Source organism: Esox lucius, chromosome 1 (assembly GCF_011004845.1).
Source record: "Esox lucius isolate fEsoLuc1 chromosome 1, fEsoLuc1.pri, whole genome shotgun sequence".
NCBI lineage: Eukaryota > Metazoa > Chordata > Actinopteri > Esociformes > Esocidae > Esox > Esox lucius.
Genome location: NC_047569.1, coordinates 25,671,105 through 25,691,650, shown reverse-complemented (window position 1 = coordinate 25,691,650; position 20,546 = coordinate 25,671,105). Strand labels below are relative to the sequence as shown.

At 41.2% G+C, this 20,546-nt stretch overlaps 1 protein-coding gene across 4 annotated transcripts in view; it reads left to right on the top strand.

Moving 5' to 3' along the window:
* LOC105010769 (neurobeachin) overlaps positions 1-20,546 on the top strand; it is a 248,833-nt gene that overhangs the window by 153,498 nt on the left and 74,789 nt on the right. For all 4 annotated transcript variants that reach the window (XM_029119588.2, XM_029119587.2, XM_029119586.2 and 1 more), the window contains 2 exons: positions 10,434-10,580; positions 19,971-20,107. In XM_029119588.2, the coding sequence (XP_028975421.2) occupies positions 10,434-10,580; positions 19,971-20,107 (284 nt within the window). The remainder of the gene's footprint in view (positions 1-10,433; positions 10,581-19,970; positions 20,108-20,546) is intronic.

Sequence of the window (20,546 nt, the reverse complement as noted above, 5' to 3'; positions counted from 1 at the left end):
GCATCCCCCTTCATGGACCCCTGAGCTAATCGCTAGCATGATTCAAACTCTGATCTCCCAGCCCAAACCAAATAACTTTGTCTGTTAGTTTGCTCATCCCTTTCTGTCCCTAGGGCTGTCCCCTGTGCCTGCATGTGAGTATCTATAGCAACGGCTCTGCTTTGTTTCATTGCTCTGCTTGGTTGCTCAGTGCTCATGAGACAGTGAGAAGGACTGCTAGAGCTTTTAGCTACTTTAATCACTTTTATTTCAGACAAAACATGCCGAACATTAGCATTATACCTTGGTGTGTCCTGGTACATCCATTTTTTATTCATTAAAAGAACTATTATAGTACTTACTCTTGTCAACATTTGTTTTCTAAAACCTTTTAGTTCTCCTGAACAGACTCAGTCATTTTAGAGTTAGCCTTTATGTCTCAAATTTGCTGTGAACTGACAAGGTCTACGTTCCAAATGACTTGTTATTTCCTATATACAACAGGTCACTACTTTTGACCATTGCCCTAGGGAGCCCTACAGTTTCCTCACGTTATGGCAGCCATTGCTAATTGCTCTAGTTCATATTTGTACACTGTACAGTTCCCATTGATAAATGCAGTCGCAGGACAATGCCCCATTGAAAGCAGCTTTCTTATTATTTCACAATAATTTAACACCAGATGATGAGTGCACACCACAAGGGTTTTGATATATTAGCACTCGCCAGCACTGTTGAAGGAATGGGTCAGACCAAAGCAATAATATAAAACTGGTCTGATGTAACAGGTTGCCCTACCTTAGTGTTATTTCAAATTACATCCTTGGCCGTGGAACATTTTCAGGGGTGGTTTAAGCCATCTATATAATGCAGACCAGGGACCTTGTTCAAAACTAGTACACATTGCCTGTGCTGGGGACAAAGATTGCCTGTGCTGGAGAACTGACTGTTAGGTGGGATGTCATCTGGCCTCTCAGTTTTGTGTCACCGCCAGAACACACAACACAACACACACACACACAACACACACCAGCTGGTCTCTCTCTTAGCTGCAGGTGGCCCATGTTCATGGCACACACACACTAATTACACCGTCTGCTTCTACTTTACTGTGGTTCCTTTCTCAACGGTCCGGACTGCTTTCTTTCTTTCTCTCTCTCTCTCTCTCTCTCTCTCTCTCTCTCGCCTTCTCTCTTTCTTTATCAACAGTATCAATCTTTCTGTCTCTCTCAACGGACCCTCCAAAATGACTCTAACATTATCTGTTTATTATTTCTCCAGGTCCTATGGTATGTGTGCATGTATATGCTATTTTTGTTTGTTAGTGAACTTGGGATTATATGATCTGACAGATTTTGGAAAATGTTTGCTTTCTCGGTGGTCCTTTAGGTATAGATATATTTGGACTTGTATGTCAATCCAAATGCCTCAATGGAGGAATATTTGACAACAAGTACAATCCCCACATATTGTATTCATAAAAGAAAGTAGAATACTGACTTGGAATGTTAGGAAATAATTTAGCAATTGACTTATCCAGAGTTAAGCTTTTGCAATGTTGAGAATTCTCTCTTATTGTGAGCTGTTGCTTTAACAAATATGTTTTCAGCAATAATAAATACATTTTCCAGGTGTCATTATAGTTTTTTTCATTATATATCTGCTCTTCTAATAAAATATCATTATATTCTGTTTGGATCAAACCAAATACCTGAAACTCAGAACCTAAACGTTAAATCTGCGGTCTTGTTTTGGATATACACGGGCTGCCTCGTTCAGTGGTCATCCTGCCAGCTTGGAGAGTGATTATGTCCCTACAGTGTACCAAAATAACCAACATGTCACCAACCATTGTAAATAAATATATGTCAACTTTGTGTATTCTGTACTTATATGTTGCAAACCACCAGCAGCATTTTTACCTCAAGTCAGACTCTGGGTGTGTGTAAATGTACTTTGAAACTGAACTCCAGGTTACGCCTACAACCCCATGCCTGACAGTCTCAATACCTATAGCGCTGAATAAAAAATACATAAGTACTTAACACTACAAGGTACATTATATCTTTATGTGCGTGTGTTTGTGGGTTTTCTAGCATGTCCATTAGCAGGTTAGACAGGGTGAGGAGGACTAAGGAGGGTTAGTGGTGTGTCCCTACCTCTGTCTGTTCCACTATACCCTCTGTTCTGTAGCAGCAGAATAGGATATAGTTGGCTGATTGGAACTGCGCAACCATGAAATGGAAGTCAGGTTCATATTGATCCAGTGTTTAACAGGCTGTTCTACCTCCAGGTGCCCTTGCTGCCCTGCTCAGGTGGACAGAATCGTGTCCCAAACGGTATAGTGTCTCTATAGTGCTTTGCTTTTTACCAGAGGCTATGGGGCTCCAGTCAAAAGCAATGCACTAAATAGGGAACTTCATGTCATTTGGGACACGAGAGGTCTTTCTCTGACCCTCTCTCACACACTGATTTTATAGCTCATTACAGGAGAATACACTCACTCAGTCACTCACTCGTTCACCCCTCCCCCCTTCACACACACAAACCCATTTACCCATGCACGAATACACTCTACTGGGATGTCAGAAGTTTATAGCTTATTACAAAAGGAGAAGACAGCCTCACTAACTACCATTCTGAGGTATTATTAGTATCCTCTCTGGTTTATTATTACACGACTAATGAAGATTCACTCTGAAGGACATGAGCTGCATGCTGCCTGACCTCAGTGGGCTCTCTGAAGGCTGTTTAGATGCCTGGAACCTCAGTAACACTTGAGCTATGGTGATGCATATAGATTACAGCTACAGAGCGTCCCATGTGTGTTTTCTTTGACTAAATATATTTTTAAAATTATAATTTAATTCATTGATGCTTTTCAAGTGTAGGGGCCTTAATAATGAGACATTCCTATCCTCTTATTTAGTGTATTTACAAGAAGTGGTTCTCTCGTAATCACAATTATATACTTACTCCCTAATCTTTAGCCTCACATTAGTCATGAAAGGATTTTACCAACCAGGGCTACAAGTTAATCCCAAAACAAAGTAGCAGTAACACTAATATTTTTATTTACACACGGAAGTATTCTTGTGGCACTTCACTGGGTCCATGATGCCATTTGAGATTTTTTCAGGCATGTAGCAATTTCTTTCACATCCATTACTGTTTTATAAAGGTTAACAACCTTTTGTATTTTCATTTGTGTGGTCTCTCACCTTCATTGTTATTGGTTCTTAAGGGAGTTTGGCATATGTGTCACATCATATTTATACCCCAGTGAAAGAGGATGTCACAGGTGACCCCAAGTTCACTAGGCATTTAAAATATACATTATTTTTTTGGGTTAAGAATTTCTAGGGGTGCCAATAATACTGAAACTTATTTTCTTCATATATTTCGAGTAAAAAAATCAAGCTTATCAACTACAATGATTAGATTTTGCTAATCTTTACCAAGTTTGCAATAATACTGAATTATACAATTGTACAGAAGATTGTAGCTTGAACACAAATAGTTTGAATGGGGTTTAAACCCAATAACATGCATTGGTTTAAACATGCGCTGGTCCACTCTGGGACTCCTGAGCTTTAAATGTAGAATACTGTTGGAGAGAGGTTTGCTGGGTATAAGCCAGGTAGAAACCCTGAATGGGTCCTAAACATGGTCAGAAGCATTGCACTATATAGGGAATAGGGTATAGGGTGTCTTGGAGAGAAATTGTAGATATAGAAAGTTTCTTTTCCTGGTTATTTTATCCTGATGCGTCTGAGCTGCATCTGGCCCAGTGTTCAGTGATGCTGGGCTGGGCAGCTTATATGTGGAATGTGGATCCCGTGGAGAAAAAAGGGGGTGGAGGGGAGAGTATGTTGGAGGACAGATCTGGGACTAAAGAGGACTGGGAAACAAGAAAAAAAGGGAAGGCTACAGTTAAGTATTATATGAAATGCTCCCACATAAAATACAGTTTATAAAGCAGTGCATAGAGACAGAGTGGCATTCTGTCCTGTTGTCAGTCAGGCATATGAGTCATGCTTAGAAACCTTGATAACAGGTAGGACTGTGTTGTGGCTTAAGGGCAGATGAACAACCATTGACAGATCTAAAACCTGTGCCGCCATCGGAGGATAGAGATGAGGCGGGGGCGGATGGGGACTGGCATATTTTGTGTTGACAATATCATCCAACAAACCCTAAATCTTTGCATCTGGCTCCGATTTTACTCTTTTGTGTGGGATTTGTGTTGGTTACATAGAGGCGTAGGAGTTCTCTCCAAAATGGTTCTTGTCAGGCCGCTAATGTGGGGAAGAACACACAACATAATCCTTTTTAATGGGGATCTAAAACATCAGTGAAAGATTTTCAGACTTACTATTCGCAGTAAATATACATACAGGTCTTGCATAGCAGTGGTTCTCATTTAGTTTGATCCACTTTGTGTGATTTATATACACTGTGCTCTTAAAACAATGCTCCTCAGTATTCTTAAAAAGGAGACACTTTTATTTATGGTTGTGCATATTGAATTTTCCTCAAGTATATTTGCCATTAGCCTCATACCTGTGTAGGGACAGGGGACTCTGTAACAGAATAGACTGTAAATTTAAACATCATGTGACCTGAGTTTCTCCTTAAAGGAGTGAGAGGTGGGTGGGGGTGTATGAGATTTAGGAGACCCAAACACATGCTCCCTGACTCTGACTGAGGCCGTGAAAATGAAAGGGTCATGCAACCGTGTACTCTAGAGTTCTTACAAAACATTGAACATATACCAGCAACTATATTACCGTTCGATTTCAGAGCCTTCGCTTCTTTTTAAAAACCTTTTTAAACAACTCTATTTGGAATTATATAATCTATTTAGAATTGAACAGTAAAACTACTGAATACTAAAATAGTTTCCCTCTGGTATTGTAAAATGTATTTGGCCAAAGATGAAAGCCCACATCCACTTTCTATCATCACTCTCAGACTGAGAGGGAAATTTCTCCATTGTGGAAACATTGAACATGTGCCAATCTGTCCTGTTGGCGGCACGCCGATAGGAAATGAGTGACATGGGGCATAGGCTCTGCACTTTTCCTCTCTACTCCTCAGTTAAATTAAATCCAAAGGTGCTTCATTGGCATGAGAGACATGTTTTCTTTGTCAAAGCAGACAACAAAACAGAATTGAACTGAGACAAGGACAAAAAAATGAAGACAGTAGCGTAATCTAACGCACCAGAAGTTTTAATAGAATAAGAACATTTAAATGTTACATTATTAATGGTAAAAAAAAGTGTTATAAACCAGGTGTTTTGAACCTGAATGGTGATTTGCTAAAATGTTGGTATTTATAAGCAATAAGGCAGAATGGACTGTCGTAAATGGCCAATGTCATAGGAATGAGATATACTTAGGCATGACTCATCACAGAATGTGTGGATTAAGCACTTTGTCATGGTATTTCGGCAATATACCACAAACCATAATGATGCCTTATTGCTTTTATAAACCGGATAACAACGCTCGTTGTTGCATCCAGCATAAGAACAGGTCTTAGCCTAAGACTGCACAAGCAATTCTATACTTGTCTATAAAATAGGCAAATATCGAGTAACTATTTCTTGGCTGTTGCACTGTACAGTGCTATGGGGAAGCAAATAAATATACCATTTACTGTTATAATATGTGCAGTTTAGTGACAATGCGCAAATAGTAAAATGTACAAATGAAGGGGGAATGAAAGAACAGATGATATACTTTGTGAGCCACTGGTTGACCTTTCAAAAGCTGAAACAGGTCACACATTTTGCTGCTGGGGTTGTACACTATAGAATGTCTCCTTACCAATATGGGAGTTTGTCAAAATGTAATTTGTGTTGGACTTGAAATATATATCTTGTATGTGGTCATACATTTGCCAGGAGGTTAGAAAGAACTGCTCGGTTTCTACCTCATTTTCTCAGCGATTAGCACATAGCCTGTCTTCTATCGCAAAGAATGTATGGACTTTCTTTAATTTGGGGTCATTCACACAAGTCAGGTATCTGGTTTAAGGCGAGATAGCTGCCTTGAACCAATTAACTGGACTGTTTACTGTGCAATCCAAACCCACACTGCTGCTGCAGGTTAGATGTATGTGTTGTATCATAGGAAATGTCAAGCCGTCTCTGCTCTTTTCTCTGTGTCTCCTCTGTCTCCACAATCTTTCTTTACTCTGTCTCTACTCTCTGCGTCTACTCTCTCTTCTCTTTGTATCTACGATCTGCGTCTACTCCGTCCCTAAACTTTGTTTCTATTCTCTGTCTATTCTGTCTTCTTATCTCACTCTACTCTCTGCTATGTTTATACTATCTGTTTTTCGACCATCTTATTTCATCCTGGTTTCATCTGAAATGCTTATGGTTATGTTGTAGATTATTGATTTGTGATAAAGGAATTGCACTCTGTGTCTCAGCTATCTGTGTCCACTCTGTCTCAGCTATCTGTATCCAATCCGTCTCTAGTCTCTGTCTCTCACCCAGCTTATATATCCTGATTTCATCTGAACTGCATATGACCCAGTGTTCTGAATTGGATATAGTTTTGTCAGTAGATAGTGGTAAAAGCCTGTGATCGAAAAGGTTGCTACAGTTTTGCTCATAAGTGTGCATACCCAGGCAGAAATTGTGACATTGATTTGGAAAATATGACTGATCATGCATAAAAAGTATTTTATTTAAGGATAGTGATCATATGAAGCCATTTATTATCACATAGTTGTTTGGCTCCTTTTAAAATCATAATGATAACAGAAATCACCCAAAATGGCTCTGATCAAAAGTTTCATACCCTTGAATGTTTGGCCTTGTTACAGACACACAAGGTGTCAAATGGCAATTAAAAGTGAATTTCCCACACCTGTGGCTTTTTAAATTGCAATTAGTGTCTGTGTATAAATAGTCAATAAGTTTAACTCTCACATGGATGCACTGAGCAGTCTAGATACTAATATTACTGTCAAAAGACCTGCGTAACAAGGTAATGGATATAAAAAGATATCCAAAGCCTTGCAAATGCCAGTCCATACTGTTCAATCACTTATTAATAAGTGGAAAATTCAGGGATCTCTTGATATCAAGCCAAGGTCAGGTAGACCCAAAGATCTTGTGAAAATGTATGGCAAGATGAATGCAGCAGGTTATCAGTCATTACTGGCAGACAATTTGCATTATTTTGCATGAACTGCGCATGGGACGCTCTTGGACTTTCCAGCACGACAATGACCCTAAGCCAAGTTGACCCACCAGCGGTTACAGCAGAAAAAGGTGAAGGTTCTGGAGTGGCCATCACAGTCTTTTGACATTAATATAATTGAGCCACTCAGCTATACCACCTGCATAAATTTGGGCCTCATAGGAAACTATTACAAAAGACTGCAGGCTGTCATTGATGCTAAAGGGGGCAATACAAAGTATTAAGAACTGAGGGTATGCAGACATTTGAACAGGGGTCAGTTCATTTTTTTCTTAGTTGCAGTGTTTTGTTTTATGATTGTGCCATTCTGTTATGACCTACAGTTGAATGTGAATCCCATAAGAAATAACATACATGTGTTTTGCCTGCTCACTCATGTTTTCTTTACAAATGGTATATATATTATCAATTCTCCAAGGGTATGCAAACTTTTGAGCACAACTGTATATTGAATTTCAATGCTGACAAGGTAAAAAATATAAAGAAATCTTCTGTCCTTGAGACAGTTAACCCTAATTGCACCTGTAAGTGGCTCTGGACATCTACAAGAGCATCTACTAAATCACTGAAATCTAAATGTTGCGGGTATTTCAGGTATCAATTGCATTCTTTGTGTTGTATTGTTACATTTAATCAAAACAGGTGTGTTATTGTTGTCACCATGTAAACTTGTTGTCACCATGTAAACAGTCCCACTACAGTGATTGGCGTGTACAAGAACTGCTATATTATTTAATGCTGGTGGAGGTAATGCAGCAGATTAAGCTACAGGGTTAGGTCTGGGTTAGGGTCTGTGGGCCCAGGTACAGCTGTCTTGAAGAAATGAATGATGGTAGAAACGAAGTGGCGGGGAAAGGTGGAGGATTTAAAGGATGTCTAATGAGGCAGCCTTGAGACCTCAGTGCTGCCAGGTCTTAATGTTGACAAACGGCCATCTATCTCAACGCCCGCTTTGATTTTAGAACATCTCTGAGGTGAGTGGCTATCACTCATGACAAGATAGCTTGGTTATGTCAGCACATTTTCTTTCTTCGTGTCCTGCTTTTTTCTTTCTGATTATTTATAGCCCCCTATCCAACCCCTTTATGACTACAGTTTATTGTGGACCAAGCAGTTTGCTCAGCTAAGTCTTCTCCTCTTTAACTCTTAACGTGTTCTTTCTCTCGCTCCTCTTTGTCTTTCTCCTTTTTCCTCTGCCTCACTCTTTGTCTCTTTCCGTCTCCTCTCTTTTCCTTTATCTGTCTCATCCTTTCTTTTTCTCACATACTCTTTCTTCATCCCTTTCATTCTCTCTTTTTGTCTCTGTCTCTTTTGTTCCCTCTCTCCCTCTCGCCGTCATTCTCGCTTCATCTGTCGGTCTGTATTCTGTCTCTCTCTCTCCCTCTCTCTTATTGATGTTGGTGGCTTGCCTGCAGAAATCAGCATGGTTTATTTAATCTAGTTCCCACTTGGGTCCTCTGCTCCATCCTGCCAATCAGAAAGTCAGCTCCTTTGCTCAACTTCCCCTCATTGACCCTGCGGAGCGTAATGATGCTTTACTGAATTACAGTTTTAAGTTTCGCTCTCTTCTCTTTGATGTTAGATGGCTGGCTTGCTGGGTCTGGCCTTTCTTTAATGCTACACAGAATTCACATCCGAAACACACTGACTTCTTTCCTGCGTCTAATGAAAGCTCTCTCTAGTCACAAGACAGAGCAGGAAGTTGCTTTTTTCGCAGTAGTTTTGCTGACAACAGTCGCAGACGACCTCTTGAAGACAAGGTGCTTGTTCCTCCTGGGAGCACCAGGCAAACTGAGAGCCACGCTGAGAGAAAACATGGCAGACGTGTGTCAGACGCCTCCCATTTCTCCAGACGTGTTCTGCTGCTTTCCTCAAACACCCGGAGAGTTCCTGCTCCAGTTTCACACAGATGCAGTATGACCTTAAAGAAAACAAATCCCCACAGGCATCCGTGTGCAGTCATGTGTGGCAGACGTGTGCTGTGGCAGGGTTGGACTGGGAATGGGGACGTTGGAGCTGGCGTGTGCTTGCACTGGGGTTGGACTGGGAATGGGGACGTTGGAGCTGGCGTGTGCTTGCACTGGGGTTGGACTGGGAATGGGGACGTTGGAGCTGGCGTGTGCTTGCACTGGGGTTGGACTGGGAATGGGGACGTTGGAGCTGGCGTGTGCTTGCACTGGGGTTGGACTGGGAATGGGGACGTTGGAGCTGGCGTGTGCTTGCACTGGGGTTGGACTGGGAATGGGGACGTTGGAGCTGGCGTGTGCTTGCACTGGGGTTGGACTGGGAATGGGGACGTTGGAGCTGGCGTGTGCTTGCACTGGGGTTGGACTGGGAATGGGGACGTTGGAGCTGGCGTGTGCTTGCACTGGGGTTGGACTGGACATGGTTGGACTCAACACGGTTGAGCTGGGGTTGGGTAGGGCTGATCCAGTGCATAGCTTTTTCTTTACTTTACACAATGATGAATAGTATGTACGTACTTGGTATACCAGGTCTGAAGTGGTCTTTCACTAGGGGGGAATAATCAAAATCACAATTAGAGCTGGCTTTGAGGTCTAGATTTGTTAAGTGATTCTGCTGATACACCACTGTGGTTGTGTTACCACAGATTTAATTAACTGCCTGGTTATAGTCATTCTGAGCTCACAACAGCCAATACAGAACATCGACCAACTGAGCTGAATACGTTTGTTTGTACGTTGTGTTGCTGTTCTCACGAAGCAAATGTTGATACAGCATATCCGTTATGCTGCTTAAAATGTATGAGGTTTATTCATATGTCATACTGTGGGTTCAGACACCAATAGTTACAGAATACTCTAAATCAGCTGTGTAGCTCTGTGTATAGCTGATTTAAATATGTACTGCTAGGGCAGAAATGTAAATGTCAACCTGCGAGGCCACAGGAATGATTCTGGGAAAACCTACTGTAGTGTTCTTTGCTTTACTTCAAGTCCATTCATCAGTTGATAGTTTATGTAGGTACTTAGAGTGCTGGGTAATTCAGTCGCTCTTAGGTCACCAGATGTTATGGTATGCCTTTTATGAAACTATCAAAACCAGATTCCCCTTTAGCTCCACTAATGTGACCCTTAAAAGCATTTATTATACTCTCTTTATCTTTCTACACTGATATGAATCTGTTCTTTGAGGTTTGGGGATTGTTTTTTAGCTGTCTGGCTGTTCCCCGACTTTTATGTCTGACTTTTGTGTAACTGTTGTCTTCAGGCAGCGAGGAGGACAAGACTGTAAAGTCGAAGAAAGGCTTCCGCAGCCAGGCAGTAGCCAATCAGAGCCCAGAGACGGACCTGATGTTGGATGGAGACGATGACACTGCCAGTTTGCTGCAAGAGAAGGAGATGGACAACTTGGCTGGTGAGACACACACACACAGTGGGCCCATGTTCGGGTTGTGGTGTTTGTCAAATTGAGTAGGTCTGGATAGTGTTCCCAAGGTCTTTAGGTGAACGTGTATTACCTGGGTAAGTGTGTGGCTGAAACAGGCCAGTCTGTCCAATGTGGTGATGTATTGCTGAAACTGTCCTGTGTGGCGGTGTATGGGTGAGAAGGGCCAGTCTGTTCTGTGTCTTAGTGTATGGGTGAAACAGGCCAGTCTCTTCTGTGTCTTAGTGTATGGGTGAAGCGGGCCAGTCTGTTCTGTGTGTTAGTGTATGGGTGAAACAGGCCAGTCTGTTCTATGGGTGAGAAGGGCCAGTCTGTTCTGTGTCTTAGTGTATGGGTGAAACAGGCCAGTCTCTTCTGTGTCTTAGTGTATGGGTGAAACAGGCCAGTCTGTTCTATGGGTGAGAAGGGCCAGTCTGTTCTGTGTCTTAGTGTATGGGTGAAATGGGACAATCTGCTCTGAGTGATTGTGTATTAGTGAGAAGGGCCAGTCTGTTCTGTGTGATAGTGTATGGGTGAAACAGGCCAGTCTCTTCTGTGTCTTAGTGAATGGGTAAAGCGGGCCAGTCTGTTCTGTGTGTTAGTGTATGGGTGAAGCGGGCCAGTCTGTTCTGTGTGTTAGTGTATGGGTGAAACAGGCCAGTCTGTTCTGTGTCTTAGTGTATGGGTGAAGCGGGCCAGTCTGTTCTGTGTGTTAGTGTATGGGTGAAACAGGCCAGTCTGTTCTGTGTCTTAGTGTATGGCTGAAACAGGCCAGTCTGTCCAATGTGGTGATGTATTGCTGAAACTGTCCTGTGTGGCGGTGTATGGGTGAGAAGGGCCAGTCTCTTCTGTGTCTTAGTGTATGGGTAAAGCGGGCCAGTCTGTTCTGTGTGTTAGTGTATGGGTGAAACAGGCCAGTCTGTTCTGTGTGTTAGTGTATGGGTGAGAAGGGCCAGTCTGTTCTGTGTCTTAGTGTATGGGTGAAATGGGACAATCTGCTCTGAGTGATTGTGTATTAGTGAGAAGGGCCAGTCTGTTCTGTGTGATAGTGTATGGGTGAAACAGGCCAGTCTGTTCTGTGTCTTAGTGTATGGGTGAAGCGGGCCAGTCTGTTCTGTGTGTTAGTGTATGGGTGAAACAGGCCAGTCTGTTCTGTGTCTTAGTGTATGGGTGAAGCGGGCCAGTCTGTTCTGTGTGTTAGTGTATGGGTGAAACAGGCCAGTCTGTTCTGTGTCTTAGTGTATGGGTGAAGCGGGCCAGTCTGTCCTGTGTGTTTGTATATGACTGAAAAGGTCCAGTCTGTTCTGGGTGATAGTGTATGGCTGAAACTGACAAGACTGTCCTGTGTTTTTTGGTTTTCCAACTCGTTTTTTCCCTCATCGGGTTGTGTTCACAGGTCTGTCCTAGTTACATTAACTGGTTACATCCCAAATGGAACTCTATTTTCTATGCAGTCCACTGCTTTTATCAGAGACCTACTGTATACAACCGGTTCAGAAGTCGTGCATATATGGGGCATAGGTTTCAATCAATCAATCAAATTTATTTATAAAGCCCTTTTTACAACAGCAGTTGTCACAAAGTACTTCACAGAGACACCCGGCCTTAAACCCCAAGGAGCAAACAACAGTAGTGTTGAATTTGAACGTGAAAATGAACGTTACCAATCATTGCTTTTCCTAATGGACCTTTCCCTTGGCCGCCCCAGACAGTTCCCCTTTTAGTTTTAATCATAAATGTGTACACGTGATTCAAGTACTGAACTAATCATGAAGCTTTGACTAATTCAATCAGGTGTGCCAAACTCGGGTTAGAACAACTATTTTCAACATCAGAGTAGGCCAAGAGAAGCAGTTTGATAAACCTAGCCCTGATAGTTAGTGACTAAACTAACAGGAACCTCTCTTCATTTGACCTGACAAACTGGTCATTAACCAACATTAACACTATGATATCATAATGATTGAAAGAAATCACATTGACTCAAACCTACTGAGTGGAATAACTACAAATGGAGTACATAATCACAATTAAAATCCCAATTTACTTCTATACCTTTCATCAGAGCACTATCGGCCCTTGTAAAAAGAAGTACATAATTGTGGGGGAAAATGTGTCATTTGGGATGTGGCCTGGGTAGATATAGAAGTCCAGCAGAGCCGAGCCAGTTTAAACGTAAACCTTACATTGGTTTTCTTTGTTAGAAGGTACAATTATCTGATTGTAATTACTGCCCAACATCTCAAGCACTAATAGTGTTCTGACAATGTTTTAATAATGTTCTTGCAGTGTTCCAATAGTGTTTTCACACTGTTCTGTGAAGTATCCAAATCCATGTGTTTTGTACTGCTTTGGGTATAATTTCCTTGGCCTCACTGAGTTCTCCAGAGTTCAGGTTGTGAGGGTCCTGTAAATCAAGAGGAGCTGTGCAATGGTCCGACATTACTGCCTGTTGCAAACAACTGGTGCTTGAAATAAAAGCAGAGGGAGCTGCGTTGGTTTTATGCCTGATGCAAGCATTTTACAAGAATACAATAGCGTATCCTGGCAGCCATCATAAATTCCTGAAACATTTACTATGTTCCAATGACATGGATTATAAGGCAGCAAATGGTCTGAGGCAGAATATTGTTGCTATTCTTTTTCTGTCATACTCAAAGACCTTCCAATTAACTTTTTTTATTTTTCATTTTCAGAGAGGACAATGTATCCTTAGACAGTTGAGAAAATACAAAAGAATATTCAGAAGCTGCTAGTTTAATAAAGTAGAATAGGAAACTGGTATGTTGGCATTCTGAAGCAGTGGGAAAATTCAGCAACCCTAGGAAGAGGATGGAATTGCAGTTATTTGGTATACCTTTGTTGACTTATTTAAACTCTTGGCCTTGTTGGATTTCTGACATAATGGATTATAATAATGCCTGTCATATTCATGGTGTTACCATGCAAGTGGTTGCTGCTTTGGAGACTTTTGTTTCTCATCCCAACAGGGGTTGAGCAAAATATACACCTTATTAATACTGTGGATATAAAAAGTCTCCACACCCCTGTTAAAATGCCTGGTTTTTGTGATGTAAAAGAATGAAACAAAGATAAATCATGTCAGAACTTTTTCCACTTTAATGTGACCTGTAATGTGAATAAAACTATTGAAAAACAAACTGAAATCTTCGAGGGGGAAAGAATAAAAATAAAAACCTTACAATAACCTGGTTGCATAAGTTTGCACACCCTCTTATAACTGGGGATGTGGCTGTGTTCAGAATTAACCAATCACATTCAAACTCATGTTAAATAGAAGTCATTACACACCTGCCATCATTTAAATTGACTCTGATTAATCACAAATAAAGTTCAGATGTTCTTTTAGGATTTTCCTGACATTTCCTTAGTTGCATCTCAGAGCAAAAGCCATGGTCCGCAAAGAGCTTCCAAAGCATCAGAGGGATCTCATTGTTGAAAGATATCAGTCAGGAGAAGGGTACAAAATAATTTCCAAAGCATTAGATATACCATGGAACACAGTGAAGACAGTCATCATCAAGTGGAGAAAATATGGCACAACAGAGACATTACCAAGAACTGGACGTTCCTCCAAAATGTATGAAAAGACGAGAAGAAAACTGGTCAGGGAGGCTTCCAAGAGGCCTACAGCAACATAAAAGGAACTGGAATGTCTGGCAATAACTGGCTGTGTGCTACATGTGACAGCAATCTCCCGTATTCTTCATATGAATGGGCTATAGGGTAGGGTGGGAAGATGGAAGCCTTTTCTTACAAAGAAAAACATCCAAGCCTGGCTGAAGTTTGCAAAAACAAACATCAAGTCTCCCAAAAGCACGTGGGAATATGTCATATGATCTGATGAAACCAAGGTTGAACCTTTTGGCCATAATTCCAAAAGGTATCACCCAAAGAACACCATACCCATAGTGAAACATGGTGGTGGCAGCATCATGCTTTAGGGCTGTTTTTCTTCAGCTGGAATCAGGGTCTTAGTCAGGGTGGAGGGAATTATGATCAGTTCCAAATACCAGGCAATTTTGGCACAAAACCTTCAGGCATCCATTAAAAAGCTGAAGATGAAGAGGAAGTTCACCTTTCAGCACGACAATGACCCAAAGCACACATCCAAATCTACAAAAGCATGGCTTCACCAGGAGAACATTAATGTTTTGGAATGGCCCAGCCAGATCCCAGACCTGAATCCAATAGATCCATCTGTGGGGTGATCTGAAGAGGGCTGTGCACAGGAGCTGTCCTCGCAATCTGACAGACTTGTATCGCTTTTGCAAAGAAGAGTGGGCAAATATTGCCACGTCAAGATGTGCCTTGCTAATAGACTCCTACCCAAAAAGATTGAGTGCTGTAATAAAATCAAAAGGTCCTTAGACAAAGGATTAGTTTAAGGGTGTAGACATTTATACAACCAGGTTATTGTGAGTTCTTTATTTCAAATGTTCCCCCTCAAAAATTTCAGTTTGTTTTTCAATAGATTTTTTCACATTATAAGTCACATTAAAGGTGGAAAACGTTCTGACATGATTTATCTTTGTCTCATTCTTTTACATCACATGAACCTGGCATTTTAACAGGGGTGTGTAGACTTTTTATATCCACTGTATATTTGGTCAAATGCATTTTTGGAACTGTATAAAAACATACATACACCAATCAGCCATAACATTATGACCACTGACAGGTGAAGTGAATAACAATGATAATCTTGTTATCATGGCACCTGCCAGAGGGTGGGATATATTAGGCAGCAAAACTGGGCCAAACTGTGATGGCTAAATGATTGGGTCAGAGCTTCTTCAAAACTGCAGCTCTTGTGGGGTGTTCACGGTCTGCAGTGGTCAGTACTTATCAAAAGTGGTCCAAGGAAAGAAAAGCAGTGAACCAGCGACAAGGTCATGGGCCGGCAGCCAAGGCTCACTGATGCACGTGGGGAGCGAAGGCTGGCCCGTGTGGTCTGATACAACAGACGAGCTACTGTAGCTCAAATTGCTGAAAAGGTTAATGATGGTACTGATAGAAAGGTGTCAGAACACACAGCTTGTTGCTTATGAGGCTGCGTCGATGCAGACCAGTCAGGGTGCCCATGCTGACCCCTGTCCACTGCCGAAAGCGCCTACAATGGGCATGGGAGCATAAGAACTGGACCACGGAGCCATGGAAAAAGGTGGCCTGGTCTGATGAATCACGTTTCCTTTTACATCACGTGGTTGGCTGGGTGCGTGTGCATCGCTTACCTGGAGAACACATGGCACCAGGATGCACTATGGGAAGAAGGCAAGCCGACGGAGGCAGTGTGATGCTTTGGGCAATGTTCTGCTGGGAAACCTTGGGTCCTGCCATTCATGTGGATGTTACTTTGGCACGTACCACCTACCTAAGGATTGTTGCAGACCATGTGCACCTTTTCATGACAACGGTATTCCCTGATTGTACTGGCCTCTTTCACCAGGATAATGCGTCCTGCCACAAAGCAAAAATGGTTCAGGAATGGTTTAAGGAAGACAACAACAAGTTCAAGGTGTTGACTTGGCCTCTAAAAATTCCCCAGAACTCAATCCAATCGAGCTTCTGTGTGATGTGCTGGACAAACAAGTCAGATCCTTGGAGGCCCCGCCTAGCAATTTACAGGTCTTAAAGGATCTGCTGCTAACATCTTGGTGCCAGATACCACAGCACACCTTCAGAGGTCAAGGGGAGTCCATGCCTCGATGTGTCATGGCTGTTTTGGTGGCAAAAGGGGGACATACACAGTATTAGCCAGGTGGTCATAATGTTGTGGCTGATCAGTGTATATTTGATTATGGTTAAGTTATTGGTATGTTCATGTTCTAACCAGCAGGGGAACCCTGGTAATGCTGGATATCAGGTAGCATTCTGTCTATTTGCACTATATCTATAATCCGAAGTATGTGTACAGTTTCTCTGCCCTGAGCAGTTCAAATGAGAGATGTGTGAAATGAGGCCTGTGTCGACAGCTTTTTTACTCCTCCTCTTTCTTTCTCTGTTGCTCTCTCTGATTCTCCCCCTCTTTCTCTCTCTCCTCCCCCTCTCTCTTCCTTTGACTATCTCTTTCCTCTGTCTCTGTTTCTCATCCTACTCCTCCCTTTTGCTCTCTCTGCTCCTCATCATATCTTTTGCTCTCTCTCCTCTTTCTCACAATCTCTCACCTCCCCCTACTCTTTCTCCTCTCTTTCCGTTCCTGCCAACCAACTGTCAGGTCCCTTCTGCCAGGGGGGTGTGGTTTACCCTGGGCCCAAGGTAGCTGTGGGGGCGGAGCCTGCCTGTGGTTACCAAACCCATGATTAGTTTCACTCTGCCTCAACACTGGCACCACCGTCTGCTTTCACTGGCATCAACACGCTTCTTTTGTCTACTCGTCTGTAACCCAAATAACATGGAGAGGAGAGGAGTTAGTGTTGTTTAATGTATTTGGCTGAGATATTAACGGTCATAACTGACAGACTTTTGGATGGAACCAGTCAAAGACAGTTATGAATGCACTGTTTTCAGCTCTACCTCTCAAAATCTGTCTCTACATGCCTCTTTTTCTCGGGCCACATTTTCTACTAAATAATTAGCCTCGTAAGTGTAAGAAAACAGTGGCATAAATGCTTAGACAAAACGCCATGAAAGTACACTGCTCAGGATATTTTGAATTACAGATAATTCCATTGAATAGATCTGAACAGTGTTGTCTCATCTACACGTTATGGGAATAACCAATATGATTTTTTGGTCAAGAAAGGGAAATGTGTTGTGTCCATAATGACTCCCACAACCCCTATGCCCTCTTTAAAAAATAATGCACAATATACTCATTTAATCATTTTAGAGGGATGTTGCGTGTTCAGGGCTGTGAGAGAATGAACAGTGCTGTTTTAATTATGACACTACCCAGAATGCCTTGTGGTCTGTGCAGTAGTGCAGCAGTGACATCACTGTCACAGTGTGACTGTCTTTATCATAACAGATTTTGAACAGTTTACCTACCACTTTGATAGATTATCAGAGAACACAATAGAATAATAACCCTGATCAACTTTGCCACTAAATAATGTAACTGTAATATCTGAAGCACCTTTTTCGTGTGTATTGCACAATTGTCTGAGTTATCACTTTTGAGCACAATCCGAGTCAAGTGTGAGTATTTATACTCATTTTCAGCATTGCCTTCGGGAGCAATTAGCGTTAACTGCCATGCTCACTGATTCGCGGAACTAGCAACCTTTTGAATACTGGTCAGATGCACTAGCCGCTTTAGACTGTTTCCCCTGCCTTCCCCTTTGACGGATTTGCATGTACGCGCTGCAGTGTGTTTGAGAATTATTATTAGTTGTAGTAATAGTAGACCTATGACTTAGTAAAGTATGCATGTTGCAATAAATTACAAGGGGTGGGAAACAAAATATATATGTTTAACGTTATATCCCATGTATTAACTGAATATAATCCGTTGGCATATGTAAACTTGTACCACTTATTATTCTCATGTAAACATTTTAATACTAACTCCTAATTATGGACTATCCCTAGAGGGATTAGGCTACAGCTTAATCCTGTCCCTGTAGCGGTGGATCCAGACAGATTATGGCTGTGTTGTCTCTCACCAGAGTCCCTTCAGGCCACAACACAATAGTTATGTATCCGCTAACGTCTTATTCACACTCGGGGAGTAAAGGCCGTGGAATAGAGAGTTTCATGGACATTTTGCCGAACGAGCCCTTCAGGTAGCTGGGAATCTCTTGCAACAGCAATGACTGAAAAACAGTAACTTCTCGATAGCTAAAACATCGGCCTTGATTTTTTATTTACAGTATGAGGCGAGTTTTGTCAAAATACGAAAACATTAAGAAACTGTCCCATAATAAGATAATTTGGGTTAGGGTTTGGCTAATAAATATTACTTATATCGATAATTTGTAAATAAAATAATATTTCTAATTCCTTCACGTTTCCTTCATGTTTAAATTATATTCTGTTAGTATAAGCGCATCATCATATGTTATGTATATACTATGTATATATATATATATATATATATATATATACATCTACTAAATATATACATGTATATATTTTGTATATTATAGTCTACAGTATACTCGACATTATATAGATTTATGGACATTTTGGAAACCTTTATATTTTCAGAAAGGAAAATATATGTACGTTTTAAATGTATGTGTTTCTTTAATATGTATTCATATATCTATTATATATAAAATCATATATATTCATGTTTTATATGGCCGATAAATTAAGGTCATAATGTTGTCATAAACACTCCAAAAGCCTAATGTTAGACTGTTACACCCAGGATATTGTTTGTTTAGTACAACTTGTAACGCAAATTGGTTATAGTGTAATCTGGTAAAATCAGTAAAATACAGGAAGATATACAAGCAGATTTAAGGCACGCAGAGCGAAACAGAGGAAAGCCGATTCCACTATTCCTGAACGCCCCGCAAGCACAATGAAGGAGCACCCAGGGAATTGAAACCAAAATCCACTTGTAATCTCGCAACAGTATCGGGCATAATTGGCTGAGGAGCACAAGATTAAGATTGATGAGACATTAAAGTGGCTCTTTGGAGTTCACGCGATCGATAAATATCCCAATTTCAAGAGCTTTCATTTGAGCTCGAGACAAATCACTGGAGCCGCGCGCCTCGGCGACACTGATCCAAATAGAACATGGAGGATGGAGGGAGAGGAGACGAGAGGAGGAGAGAGAGAGAGATGGCGAGGAAGAGGGGTGGAGACAGAAAGAGAGATTGCATGTGATCCAATCAGCTGACCAGGGGTCAGAAAGCCATCGTAAATAAATACTGAAAGAATATTTTCAGCACGTTTTATTGTCCCTCAAAGAAATTATTTAAGAAATACTATCTTCGTTTAGGGTGGTATACAAATGTAACAATAATTTTAGATGCTGTTTTTTTCTTTTTATAGCCCTAACTGAATCAATAATCAAAAGACACATGATGCCAAATTATCTTAATAAAATATGTGTTAATTTCATGTTGAATATCTCACAAAGCGAATTCGAAAAAATATTATATGGTGTTACACAAAATGTACAGATCTTGTAGGTCTATTTAAACGACCGATTGGAATTTACATCAAACAATACACATTCTGAATACTCTGAATACGTTACCCTGATAATCAACAATCGTGCATGTGTGCATATTTCGAAAACATTGTTGCTTTAAAAAATATTCTCTTACTAAATAGAATAGCCTTATGTTATAGCAATTCACAATTAAACTAACCCGATTATTTTTTTACGATGCTTTACTTAAAAAATAGTTTGTCCATGTAGACTTTGTCTGATGCACTGTGTATTACATGTTACAGGCCCAGTGGTGCTCAGCACCCCTGCCCAGCTCGTGGCCCCAGTGATAGCGGCGCGAGGGACGCTCTCCATCACTACCACGGAGATCTATTTCGAAGTGGATGAAGACGATCCCTCCTTCAAAGGACTTGAATCCACGGTAAGTCCAAGCTCCACTTTCGCCTTCTGCGTGATGTGCGATTACCATTTTTTTTTTCCACAATCAAATTACTCTACTGACTCAAGTTCACTTATTGTCAATAATAGCCCTGTTAGGTCAGGTAAGGCTTTGCCCTCGTTGAACCCAGTTTCCTTTCATTTAAAGACACTTAATTAGAGATCCTTTAAACTCCTTAATTAAAGATAAAAACATTTATCCAGATTCACCTGTGCAACAGTTTATACATTCGGATAATATGGTGCATTTTAGAAAACAGTGGTAATAATTAGAATGTTGTTTACAAATTGTGTAAAATACAACATGTATTAATCCCAGGCTGGGGGGGGGGCATGTGTAACTGGAAGACAGACTGTGTGCCTCAATAATATTCGACATGGGACGCTAATTGTCGGATATTCTGATCCCCTCAAAATTACCT